Here is a 13,975-nt window from a genome sequence, read left to right as displayed (position 1 = left end):
TAAAATGAGATTTACTGCACAACTTAAAATATTATCCTCGGGCCGCCTTTATCTAAGATTTTACGAATGCTCAGTTAAATAAGTATAATAATTATTCTGTATTGGAAGGTTTAAAAAAAATGGAAACCAGAAAGCCGACTAATATTATCATTTTGAAAGAAAATCATGTCCAATCTGCATGAAAAATTACATGTTAAACAAATGTATGATTTTCGATTAAAATGATTTGGAGTAAAGAATGCAACTATACAACTAGTAATAGACAAAATGATGCTTTAATCCTGTTTTTAACTTTACAATCCGTTAGGTTATATTATTCTATGTTTAACAGAACATAATCTGATTATGACAAAAACACAGGAGAACTCACTGGCAGTCTTCTATCTCATTGATCATATCGCATCCACTACAGATGCCTCGCGTTCTCTATGTATAAAATTCTATGAACTTTTTTTGTATCTCTTTATAATATTGGAACATGATTTTCATTGAATGCGCACTCTGTATATTCAATAAGGGGCAGTGTTGCCAGATTGGGCTATTTCAATTGTCGATTGGCTATTTTTAATTTTCAGAAATATGAATTTTACTTTGTAATAAAGTCTTCTCGTGTATTAAAAAATTATATTATGAAAAGTGATCAATTTACTTAATTTGTATTTATGACAGTCGATTATCGCTATCAGAAATATTTTTTTAATTGGCTAAGATGCGCATGCGTAAGTATTATACATTTTCGTGTTGTGAATTTATTACCATCCGGGATTTGGCTACTTCAGCGCCGCTCAATGGCGAGTTTTAGAAAAACTATTCTGGCAACACTGACAGGAGATTGTTTGGAAACCTCAAATTGATTTTGCGTATTCGGGAAATCCTTTGGTCGCCATCTTGGATAATGACTTATTTTATGTTTTGGTCCATATCTTGCGTTCTATTCATTCAAGTTTGATGATTTGATGTCGTTGTACTTGCCTGAATTTTATCTTCAAACGCATTAATGTTAAAGTACACGCTACGATTGATAGAAAAAGTTATTCGTGTTCAAAGTCAAAAATGTTTTCGTTTGTTTCTTTTTGTAATGGTTTGGGTTTCTAACTTAATATGCGCCCTCACGGGTAAACAGTGCTCATTTACGAACTCGACAGCTGCGGTATACCATTAAAAAATTATTTGCAAAATACCGTTACTAAAAGAAACTCACAAAAAATTTTTTGACCTTAAACACAAATACCTTTTTTTCTACTAATCGTACGTGTACTTTGACATAAATGGGCTTGAAAATAAAACGCAGGCAAGTTCAACGACATCAAAATCATCATATTTGAATGAATAGAACGCAAGTTTATGAACCAAAACTTAAAAAAGTAATTTTCCAAGGTCCCCAAACAACCCCCTATTGAATGAATGAATAAAAAAAGTATAGTCTCAAAACTTTTGGGCCACCCCTCTACGATTTACGTACGTGCACTGGACCAAAATTATTACAATATACGCTTGCGTCGTTTAACGTTTTATTTATTTTTTATTCACTCGTTCGGAGACATTAGTTCAAATTGGATCAATTTTAGTAGGTACATGAGATCTATTCAGTTATATTGGTAGCATGGTTCACAAATACTATTTCTAAGTGAAGATAAGTTTCCGATTAATAGTTTATTTATTTTGTCGACGGTACACGAAAAATTGACTAATTTTTATACCATGTAATATGTATCTATAAAATATATCAAGGTATACTTACTTTAGCCCCAAGTTTCTAGCGCTTAAAAATATTGATGCTATGAAAAAAATTTTGGTATAGTGTTCACAAAATCATCCAATTAGCCCATTTTCGGTTTTCTGTCCGCCTGAGGTCCAGTTCGTAAATGGGCAATATAGGCCAAATGGGTCCTGGGTCCGTAGGACTCATTTTGTAAGCCGTTAGAGATGAAACAAAACTTTAAATGTAAAAAATGTCCTTATAAAAAAATAAACAACTTTTGTTTATTTTTTTATAAAAATTTTATCTGTTTACTTTTGTTTATTTTTTCGTCAACATCACTGTTTAGCCGTTAGAGCGCAAATTAGGCGAAACTTATATAGTATGTATTATATGGGAATATCAGTTGTGTATGTGTGACATGTATGTATGTGTAATGTGACAGTGTAATCAACACAGTCTATACATGGTGTTTTAACAATTAACTCAGTCAATTGTTTGTTTCCCTTGTTTAATATAATTTGTAGTGTTTTATATTCAAAAGACAAAAAAAAAACAACAACAACTAATAAATACAGGTTTTAATCTTTTTTTTCATAAAGTTTTATTAAGAATTTTCATTTTACAAATATGGTTCTGGGAACTCAAACGTAACTTCCCTACCAGTTAATTTCTTATAAACTGCAGTAAATGTATCAACCTGAAACAAAACGAAATTATATTTAATAAAATTAGATTGTTATTTATATCCTAAAATAATTTAATGGGCATATTAGTAATCTCATAATTTTTGAAACATAAAACGAAATTTGGTGAAAATGTTTTAGAATTTTAAATGTATGAATAAAATCTTTCACTGCACTGTTTTGTATCTGGCCGCCCATCACTCAAATATTTAAACCTTATAAAAGTCGATATAAGTCTCGGTCATCGATGGTAAATTAATGTTCCGCGGACCCAATCGCTATCCAAAAAATGTTATTACTCGGCGAATGAAATCTTCGAAATAGTTTTCAAAAAATAAAAGTTTGAATTAAAAAATTTCGAAACCAAAATATTCGACAAAGCTGTTATGTTTAAGTTGATACAAAGACCCATTTACGGTTAAATTTAAAAAAAAAAAAACGAAAATGCGTAATAAATTCGTTGTTGGTGCAACGCCAACTGAGTTAAACGTGTATATTAAGAGTAGTATGATAATTGTTTTGGGACATTTTAGTAGTTAGTAGAACTATTGTTTTGGGACATTTTAGTAGTTAATAGTCAGTGGCGGTTTTAGGTGCGCAAACCTGGGATACCGATCAGGTCCTCGCGTTTAGAAAGGCCTCTTCATACACAAGAGGTGAGTAATTTAAATGATCTTTGATTAAAATTGATCTAAAACTATTTGAAATCGACTATGGCTCGGCATATTTCGCGTACTACTGATTTCGACACTGTTATCGACACAATTTTGCAAAACAAATAGCTCGCAAGGTTAACTTTTATGCTTTAAAAAGTCTCACAATAAGTGCTCGGTTCAGGGGCTCGCGTTGTCTGGCGCCGCTGCTGCTAATAGTATAAAGTATCGAATGTATCTTACTTTTCAGATTTCCTATTTAAGATAAAGATGTAAATGAACTTTAAAAATGAACATAGTTAGTAAACCATAAATTTACAACATTTAATAAGGGTTCTACAAAACTACAGGAAAAATAACATTTAAACATCCTTTTAAAACTAAGCCCATGAATTATTTAACCAAAATATTAATCAGGTACTTCAAAATCGCAGACTGTTCAGATTAGAAAATATGACCTCCATTTTGAAACAAAATCATAACTTGTGATATTTGCTATTCATGAAATTTAGAACCCTGTCCAAAGAATCACAGGTTTCAATTTGAAATAAGGAAGTTTGGGTTCTTTTCGGGAAAACCATAATCGATATGCAATTGTTTTTATTGAAAAAAAAAAAGTGTTTTTATTAACTACAGCTTCATTCCGAAAATGAATCTATGTTTATTATTAACAGAATTAGACTATGAACAATGAATTCCTAGACACCCGGTATATTTTTTATATATAATAAACTACAGGCTCAGCTCTATTGAAACATTTAATCAAAGCAAACTCGGGCATTGACTGACGTTAAGCTGTTGTCTTGCTATAGGTGTCATTTTTACACTTATTGAAGATGTTATAATACAATCACCCATAAAAGTTTGTTAACATAGAGCATAGGAGTGGGTGTTTTTAAAAAATTTATAGATATTTTCAAAAAAAAAAACTGAACATTGATGTATTGTTAAAAAAAAAATATATATATTGACCGTTTCATTGGTGAGATATAATAAAATAAAGTTAATCAATTTTATTGTAGAACAGAAGCGAGTATTGGTGATTGAAGAGAGTTATTTATATTAACACATTATCTTCGGTTTATGACAAAATTAGTTTCTCTAATGCAACTTTAAGGGTTGAGAATACACCAACAAACTTTTAATTGGAAAACTGAAATTTTGAGGATTTAAAATTATTTTTAAAAAAAAACTCCGCTTTTCAAAAGAACTACCACCCCTAAAACCTAATGCTAGATAAAATAGAATTTCAAAATTCCGCGTTATTTTTCAGATATTGAACTAAACTAAAAATATAAGTTAAATAAAAAATAGTTAGTGAGGATGTAAATTGAGCTTTTTCACCCTTCGCTATTTAGGAATCTTCTACAAATAATATCTCTTAAATTGGAGTTGCTGACCTTCTGTACAATTATTTTTTAATCCTATAATAAAATTTTACCTACGGACTGTAAAACATTTTATCAATTATAGAGCCCCAATAGACCTTTTTCACATTTTTTTTTTAATGAAAGTAAATATCTTGATAAATGGGTTAATTTTTCTCCAGGATTTTTTTGAAGCCATATGACCGAGAAAACAGACAATGAAAATCATTAAAATTAAAATTGGCGAAAACGATCCGGAAACACACGATGTTACACGAAGGTTGGTTTGACGTCATTTAAAGTTGATAATAGTGATATATTAATACAACTGTTAACACTGTTTTATTGTCATTTCTTGTCGGATTGACGTAACAGATCACGTGAGCGGCGAAGCAAAAAAAAAAAAATTGTTTTAAAATATTTCAAATATTGTGACTTTTTAACAATTTTTTTTCATAGTGTTTTTATTGTTAAAAATGCGTAATTTTTGAGTTACAGGCTCTACTAAACCTATATTTATATAAAAAATTATCAAAAAGCATTTCTGTTTTTCATGAATACGGTCCATTATAGATACATTGAATGTCTCCGTTACCGACGCCGAAATCAAGGGATAAATAACTATCGGCAATTTTATTAGTTACTTTCGCACAATTAGTAGAGTGAAAAGTTTATTTGCTTATGAAATAATATTTCAGCTTTAAATCTGTCTTACAATTTTACTTCTAACGTAATTGATAAAATTTTCCGAAACTAGAGAATTCATGAAACATGGTGTATATACGTAAAAATAGTTGAACAAAAAAATAATAACTGTCTATCAACTTCAATAAAATGAAAATTCGAGATTTTTCATTGGCCAAATTTCAAATCACCAAAACAGCAAATAGAATCATTAACAAGAAAATTAATTAAATAATATTTTATCATATACCAAGACAAGAAGACTTTAACGCGCAAATAAACAAGTTTCAGATGAACCATTCTAATTTGACATTTGTCTGTGGGTAATAAAATAACTGAACATGAAACATACCTTATGTTCGATTGTGGTTTGTTGATTTTTATCTAAATGAACCTTGATTAATTGTGATCCATCTAATTTCACTCTTATTCTTTTACCAACAATTTCAGCTGGGAATACTAAATCTTCCAAGATAGCATCATATACAGCTGTCAATGTACGGGAACGTGGTCGCTTTTGCTTGTTCTTTGTACGGGTTTTTCTTGTTGGTTTTGGTAAAATTTTACGTTCGCCAACAAATACAACATGTCTACCAGAAAATTTCTTCTCTAATTCACGCACTAAACGTGTTTGAACCTTTTGGAATTGTTTCAATTTTGGAATTGGAACATAGATTATGATAGACTGGAAATAAATAAAACATTAGAATATATCATGTATATATACGAGTGTAATCATACCTTTTTGTTGTTTAAATCAATTTCACGGGCTTTTGTGATATATAATTCACGTAATTGAGCCTTTAAATCGGAGTTCATTTCCAATTCTAAAAGAGCTTGCGATACTTGTGACTCAAATGCATCGGGCTCGGCGCCACCAGCTTTCAAAATTTTCGCGTTCGACAACATCTGTAATAAATTTTATAAGAAAGAGATATTATAACAGATAATTAAATTAACAAAAAATTAAATTAGGAAGGTGACTTGAATAGCACTACTAATTGTTTATAAGGAAATAAAATACTGATTAACAAAACAACATCTTAATTTATCATGTATAAAACTGAACAATCACATAATTATTTTACTCACAATAAATTTAATATATTTAAAAAATATCGTATCAAACAATATTAAAGTGATCGAACATTTATAAATTTAATTTTAAGTCAAACTTCCTAATTTTTATGTATTAAAAACGTGTACCTTTGCTGGTTAGCTTTACTAAAAGGAACCAAACTGTAAATGACATGCGCTTGTAAAATCATACATCGCTTGGAATAAGTCCGATCACTTTTAAATACAGAGTGAAAGGAAAATAATGTTCTAAATTTTACTGGGTCGCAGTCGTGAAAAATATAAAGTAGCGTCCATAAACCACGTAGCATGGCCAAGAGAGGTGGGGGTGAGTTTGGCTCACCCCCAAGGCTACGCTGAGACACGTAACGGACGGGAGGAGGTGAGAGCAAAGCTACGTAGTTTTCTTCAAATGAAAATTTATTTGTTAAATAAATTTAAAATTGTTAAATAATTTTATTTGAAACACAGATGAAACACTAATTTTTGGGAAAGAATTATGAATAAAATAATGAATTATTAATGAATTGATTTATTTGAGGGAAGTATATTTATTTAATAAATTCTTCTAATTTTGGATTGTTAAGTTTGCTGATAAAGATTGCTGTGGAAATAATAGGACCAATTTAAAAAATGTTCTTTTTACAACTAATGGATTTTTTCCACCGCCATTCCCTTTTATGTAGAACCAATGATGGTTGGCTCGAAATTCCATCCGTAGAAAATCTTCACGAAAAAGATAGTTTTCCTGATCTCTGTCTCAGGCAAACTATTAAATTAAGGCCAGGACAAGAAGAAGGCTTACCTGTTCCGTATGACTTTTACTGCCCTTCAGTGCGTGCTCAAATAGAAGTTAAAATGCATGATTTTTACTGTTTTCTTGTGTTAATTTTAATTAAATTTAATTCGTACATTTGAAGGAAGGACTTGTGAAATCTGCCATGCATATTTTGCGAAAAAAAAAAAAAAAAAAAAAAAAAAAGCAACAACAACAACAAATAGTGCACAGTGACGTTCATTTCATGGACGTCATACCAAATCTAAGACACCCCTATATTCATGTAACATAAATTTTTTTTGTATAATAGACAATTAGTGTGTTGCATTTCGAAATATCAGTGCAATCGCTAGATTAAAAGCAACATTTCCGAATAGTTAAGCCAAGCTTAAAGAATTTGAATGCAAGCAATTAAGTTTTTGCATTACGTTTAAATTGCTTATCGTCCGTTAGAGGATATTATAAAAGATATGTATGATCCCTAACATATGTTATTATATGGCTTGTATTATTTTTTTTCAGAAAGGCTACCACCAATTGTTAGCGTTACTAAAGGTAAACTTCAATTATTATAGACAATATTAATCTCATTTAGCCTTTCTTCGAAATTTGAAATATTATTTCGTGTACACTCTGTATAGAAAATTATACGATTTTTCAAAATACACAATTATTTCATACAAATATCAAATTAAACCATTTTAAAATTCTTTTTTTTATTAATTATCTATCAGTATTTCTCAAAATTTGCATCCTTTTTATACACAATTCACGAGTTATTTCTCATATTTTAGGTATTTTTAACTTTTCACTAAAAAGTACAATGTGTAGCTGCTTTCATGATAGTAAAAGTCGATTTTTTTTTGCAGTCCATAGGCGACTTATCAACCTGGTCGAAACGCGAGTGATACAAAATTAAAACGAATAATGGCCTCCTTGTGCTCGAGAATTCTATTTCGTGCTCCACGACGACACTTAGCATTAACTGCAAGTCGATTTGCTGATAAACGTAAATATTTCTTTTTAAATTTTTTTATTTGAATTAATTACGTAATTAGGGATACTTCACTTTTATGGTTGGATAATATAATCTTTATTGAATTTTTACGGTTCTTTTTAATTTTGTACCTTACTTTAAACGGCACACCTTTTAACACATTCAAATTTATGCAGATTTTAAATGATTCGAATATATGCAAATTTTAATTTTAATTTCATGTAGGTATAGAATATACTAACTTTTTAAGATAAGATTACTGATTACTTAACAGGAAAAGTCTTATTAGTTTACATAACTCCGTGCCTCTTCATGAAATTTTTTGTGTAATCTTTAAGGCTGAAATCTCAATTTATTTATTTTCTGAGAGATCTTTAACTAATGTAATATGAAACTAGTAAAACAAATGAAACTAGGCTTATTAGATAAGTAGGTACCAAGCCTTGATATCTAATAAAACAAAAATACCAAATCTTTCAAATGTTTTAAAAACTGTAATAAATGATTTCAAAGAGACACTAAATTTTTTTTATGGTTCAAAAAAGTTTTTAATAAATTCGGGAGACTTAAAATTTAACTTATTATAAAAATTTCGTAATATTAAGTGAATTTGAGTCCTTTTTATTAAAGTACTATTATATTGGGTGATACTTAAAGTATTTCTCTCTCTCAGAATAATTGCACTTACATTGGTACTCTGAAGTCACTTAATGTCATATAGAATTTATTAAAAGATACAAACATAGAATATTAGTAGAATGGAATGAATTTGAATCGGTTTGTCAGATTACTGTAATTTGACAATATTTTCTACTTCATAGTATCGCTTGATAATAGTTTTAAATACACTGATATAATATTAAGTAAATTTAATTATTATTATTCAGTTAATAGTAACGTAAATTTAACACAAAACGCGTCTCCGCCAAAATATTAACAAAATTGTTTGATAATAACTGATAGTTTGAATGTGTAAGATCACTGATTGAAGTTTGATCACGCTGAACAATTTTAACTCGAAATTGAATTACCTGGCCTTAAATAATCCAGCTAGTATCGATAACTAAACTGGTTAACGATAGTACTCGTGGGAAGACGACAGAATTAGCGGGTTAGTTGGCACAATATTCGCTTTATGTCTATCGGTATAGGCTACAGGGACTCTCAATTAAAAACGTTTGGGTTAGAAATTTTGGATCAATTCACCTTGTGAATTGTGCCTTAATTTGCTTACAATATATTTTTCTGTCTTGGTGGCATTCCTTTTCTTAGCTGGTGGCCCTCCTGCCACCAGCTGAGGGATTGCTTTCAAGGAGGGTACAGAGAATCTCTAGAGCTATTGCCTAAAGACCAGGCTGGAGCGCCCCTGTTATCTTTTATTATTATCGCTGAAAAATTAGATATTCCACCCAACCAAAATAATTTTAGGTATGTTGTTTTCACCTGAAAATTATTTACTCTCCAACTTCAAATCACTTTAATTTCGATTTTATCCCACTTTCCTAGATCAATTTTTGTATTGTATAAATACACCTTTCTACTACCATGTAGTCGTCATCAGCATGAATTAGTTAACAGTAATCGTACTCAACCATCACCGGTGTAGATCGTCACAAAATTAGCAACGAGTAACATACATTAATTATAAGAGTAATTAAGATTAGGTAATTCATACTGCCGATGACTACATGATGGTCGAAATGCGTACAAAAATTAATCTAAGAAATTATTCCAAAATCGAAATTTAATTGGAAATATCCTTGAGTTCTCATTTATTATCTTTAATAGTATTTATATTAAAATCACTTATTTCATCAATATTGTAATGAAAGTCCCACTTTTAGAACAACAATATTTTCACCGATGTTAGAAGTATTTTGACAATGCTAATTTGAATAATTTGTTAACAGCTTTGGCAGATCCAGTAGAACATGCGACAGGAATAGAAAAACGTGAAATATTAGCTAAAATATCTGGTAACGATGATCCTTTCGACATGAAAGTAATAAAACGTGTGGATGGCGGTAAATCAAATCCAACCTTAATTCCTAGTGCATTCGATGCTCGTATCGTAGGATGTGTATGTGAAGAAGATGCAACATCAGTGACATGGATGTGGTTACATAAAGGTCAACCAAAACGATGTGAATGTGGCTACTGGTACAAATTAGTTGAGAAAACACCAATTTAAAGCGTATACAATAAAATACGTTGTTTTAAACAAATGAGATGTGTTTTTGTAAATTGTAATTTTAAAACAAATGCTAGTATATTTGAAATGATGTCAATGATAATCCACCCCTTTATCGTTACGTCATATTTAGTAAATAATTATGAACTTGTTGTAAATTATTAAATCAATAAAAAATATTAATTTACGAATAAAAATATCTGTTTCCGTTTTTAATTTTGTTTTTTTTTTTTCTTTTTTATTATTTTTATTTTGTCCATGATTTTTGTGGTTGTTGCACAAGTTTAATTAATTGTTATTTTTCAATAATTTTAATTTGACATTTACTATAACATTTACATGTAAAGAATTGCAAATTATCATAACAGCCTCCTTTAACACCAAAATATTACACTGGAATAAAAAAAATTTGTTCGTTTCATCAATATTTCTAAGCGTTAGAAACTTGGGACTCAATGAATACCTTGATATATATTTCATGTATACAGTTGATACAGAGTATAAAAATTAGTGAAATCTGGAAACGAAGGAAGTGGATAGGGCCACAAATTAATATTAATCAAACTTCCTAATGTTACATTGATCTATTCCACTTATCAATTATTATAATTAACGAAGGCTTACTCATTGTAATTTTAGATGCTACAAAAGCCGGTCTAAAACTTTTCTGATTTGACACAGATGACACTATTATCAGACCACGCTGCTACCCTCTCAAAAAAGGCCTAAATACATTAAACAGTTTTTCTTTTGCGAGTTTCGTTTTATTATATTAATCGTGAACTTAAAGAAAACAAGTGTATAACTTTTTATCACCGTCATATAATAAGAAATATCAATTAAGGAAAACGAAATGAAGACAAGTAATGTTACAAAATGTTTATAAATCAAAAAGTTTATTGTTTACAACAATATCATAAAAAAATAAATAGATTGTAATACAATCTTTGTTTAACAAGAGATTCATTACATTATTATATATCCATGCTGTCATGTACGTGTTAATTATTTATTTAAATAATCAATATTCATAATATAATTACAATCATTTTAAAACTTATGAAAATTTAATTATAAAGCTTTGTGATAAAAAAAAATCATTCAATCATTGTAAACGTTTTAAAAAAAATATTACCAATATTTTATTGGAATGTCAATAAATTCACCTTCATGAAAGGATTGCTAAGAAGCTATTATTATAAAGAAATAACACACGAATGTATAAATTGATACAATAAGAATTATTATTTATAGAATAAAACTGTTGAAAGTGGATTTAATGCAAAATAGTATATTTCGAGATAACGTTAAAACTATGGATAGTAACATATGAGGATCAAAGATTCTATAGTAGTTCAGTAGATCAAAGATTCTACATAGTAGTAAAAATGTGAGATTTAAGAAAAGTTTGGGTTTGGGTAGAAAATCTGCAGAACCTTCGGCCGTACCGAAACTTTGCGTTCGTGAATTATCGCAAGTATTCGGTTAACTTTCGATGAATTGCTGCTCAGTTCGCCGGTCGGTTCGGTGTGATTGTATTGTGACTTTATGTGTTGTATTATATTTAATGTTTTGTTAATTTTTATAATTTTTGATTGATTATGTGTTTGTTTATAGCAGTAACATAAAAGAAATAAGTAGTTATTTGCTCGCATGCTTCAATTATTGTGTTTCATTTCATTTAAAACGAATTAACTGTCTTTATTAATGTAAAAAATAAGCCAAATATCAGTAAAAAAAGATTTTTAACATGTCTAAAAAAGTTTCGGCTGAAACTTTACCTGTTTCGGTAAAAATTATTTTGAGTTTTATCAACAGACCAACCAGACTAGATGTAAAAAAAAATTTGTAAGTTTCACGAGCCGGTAAAAATTGACATGTTTTGTGATGAATTCAGCCACAATAGGGAAGGGGTGGCAAAAAAGTATTCGTTTTTTATAAAAAATAGAAAGTTTATAGTGTAAAACTTTTTTTTTTAAATAAATGATTTACCAAAATGGCTTTAAAAATCGGACTGTGATTGACTGACGGTAATTTACATCACATAGTATATCACATATAGTATATCAAACTCTACAGAAGTATGATGTAAATGCAAATGAATTACATTTTCTTTAAAATAAATCAAGCTACTACAATCTCCCCTCGTTCTTAGGTTAATTTAGTTTTGGTATTACACATTTTTCTATGAAAAAAAAAATTTACAATTTGTTAACACTATCATAACCCTTAACCACCTACCACCGATCTCTGAGACCGCAACGTATTTTTGAATCCAAATATTTCAATGCGTATAAGTCGTAGAACAGTGGCCGTCTATATACCTCTTTTACATATCCATCGGTACCGCATATGCGCTCGGGAAGTGTACACGTGCGCGTGTTAGTAGGTGGTTACGTGATTTTTTTGCACTTAAATGATTTGGTTTTTTTTAGTGAAAAATGAATAAAAACGACGAAAATAGAGGAAGATAGTTGAAAAGAAGAAAATACCTATACAAATTCTTAAAAAAATTGGCAGAACAGCTTACAAAACTGCATATGAAACGTCGCGTAAAAAATGATCACATTCAGCGAAACATCAAGATCTTTATTTCTCAGATGGTGAGAAGCCATCCATAAATCACGGCACACGTACTTATATATAAATCCACTTTCATCATTGATTCACTAAATTATTCAAGATTAATTAATAAAATTCAATTTCAACAAAATTAGATAAAATAAATTCACAATATTGATAAAATTATTTTTTTATACAATTACAATTTTCAAGTAGGGTTGTTTAACACTTTTTTACAATTTTGTTAAGATTTTATTTGTTCCGGTTCATTATTTTATGAATAAATTATCTAGCATTCGTAAAATCACATACAGAATCCGAAATAAATTTTACTTTCTCAGATAGTGAGAAGCCATCCATAAATCACGGCACACGTCCAATGGAGTCAACAAAATGTGAAATGGCGCGACAAGAGGTACGGAGGATCAAAAGCTTTGTAACATCATATGTCAAAATCTAAAATATTAAAACACGAAGTTAAAGAAAAACTTATCTAAGATTCGATATTAGAAAAATATACTCTCATCTGTTAATTGATAAAAATAGCATTGAATAGGATGATTACAATATAAACAATTTAAACAGGAATGTAATCTTTGCTGCCACGATAGTCTTTCTGCTATTAATATTAATTAATTAAAATCAATTATTTTATAATTTATTATTTTGCATATGAATACTTTTTCACAAGTATCATAGCACGGAATATTACAATTATTATAATAGGCACCGCTGTTTATAACTGGTACGATTACCTGCAACCAGTTAAGTAAGGCTGTAATACACAACGGTTCCTGTTATAACAATGTTTATCGAGTAATATTCTATGGTATGGTACTTATAAAATTCTATTACCAAGCTAAAGAACGAAATTATAAAATAATTGATAATTAATTAATTAATATTAATAGCAATAGGGCTATCTTGACAGAGATTAAATTCCTAAATTGTTTTTTATTGTAATAATCCTATTCAATGTTATTTTCGTCAATTAACAGACGAGAGTATATTTTTCTAATGCCGGATCTTACACTATAATGTTTATGTAGAATTTAAGTCGGAAATTTTGAAAGTGCTGTTTAAAATTTGTGTGATGTAATTTATGGATGACCGCTAAGTTTTTTTAATGCTTATATAGACCCAATATTAATTAAATTATCCGAATTATAGGCGAATCAATTTAACTTTTACCTCGTCAGAAAATTAAAGAGGCCTGTCTACTATTATTATTACAGTGACTATTTTTTATAAACAAAAATGAGCTGAATACGATGGTAGCAA

The 13,975-nt window shown here is 29.3% G+C and overlaps 2 protein-coding genes across 3 annotated transcripts; one reads left to right on the top strand and one right to left on the bottom strand.

Annotated features, from left to right (window-relative positions):
- Positions 1–2,284: 2,284 nt before the first annotated feature.
- LOC123296504 (40S ribosomal protein S7) lies at positions 2,285–6,395 on the bottom strand. Of its 2 annotated transcripts, none has more exons than XM_044878005.1 (4): positions 6,296–6,395; positions 5,831–5,998; positions 5,442–5,774; positions 2,285–2,399 (listed from the first exon to the last, which is right to left on the bottom strand). In XM_044878005.1, the coding sequence occupies exons 2-4, from the start codon at positions 5,996–5,998 to the stop codon at positions 2,322–2,324; spliced, it is 579 nt and encodes a 192-aa protein (XP_044733940.1). In that variant the 5' UTR covers positions 6,296–6,395; the 3' UTR covers positions 2,285–2,321. The 2 variants fall into 2 exon arrangements, with proteins under 2 accessions (XP_044733940.1, XP_044733932.1); XM_044877997.1 differs by having other exon boundaries at positions 6,182–6,330.
- Positions 6,396–7,777: 1,382 nt separating this feature from the next.
- On the top strand, positions 7,778–10,287 carry LOC123304293 (cytochrome c oxidase subunit 5B, mitochondrial-like). The gene is made up of 2 exons (XM_044886347.1): positions 7,778–7,953; positions 9,852–10,287. Exons 1-2 carry the CDS (start codon positions 7,872–7,874, stop codon positions 10,130–10,132), a joined length of 363 nt encoding a protein of 120 aa, XP_044742282.1. The 5' UTR covers positions 7,778–7,871; the 3' UTR covers positions 10,133–10,287.
- The last annotated feature ends 3,688 nt before the right edge of the window (positions 10,288–13,975 follow it).

The sequence above is a fragment of the Chrysoperla carnea genome, chromosome 1, assembly GCF_905475395.1.
Source record: "Chrysoperla carnea chromosome 1, inChrCarn1.1, whole genome shotgun sequence".
Classification (NCBI taxonomy): domain Eukaryota; kingdom Metazoa; phylum Arthropoda; class Insecta; order Neuroptera; family Chrysopidae; genus Chrysoperla; species Chrysoperla carnea.
This window is presented reverse-complemented; position numbering and strand designations above follow the sequence as displayed.

What these genes read in the sequence shown, in the direction of transcription:
- LOC123296504 (XM_044878005.1), bottom strand. Translation starts at nt 5,998, where the DNA reads ATGTTGTCGAACGCGAAAATTTTGAAAGCTGGTGGCGCCGAGCCCGAT. An exon ending in TTGATTTAAACAACAAAAAG is followed by an intron (nt 5,775 to 5,830) that starts GTATGATTACAC and finishes ATTTATTTCCAG; the next exon opens with TCTATCATAATCTATGTTCC. An exon ending in AAACCACAATCGAACATAAG is followed by an intron (nt 2,400 to 5,441) that starts GTATGTTTCATG and finishes GTTTTGTTTCAG; the next exon opens with GTTGATACATTTACTGCAGT.
- LOC123304293 (XM_044886347.1), top strand. Translation starts at nt 7,872, where the DNA reads ATGGCCTCCTTGTGCTCGAGAATTCTATTTCGTGCTCCACGACGACAC. An exon ending in AAGTCGATTTGCTGATAAAC is followed by an intron (nt 7,954 to 9,851) that starts GTAAATATTTCT and finishes ATTTGTTAACAG; the next exon opens with CTTTGGCAGATCCAGTAGAA.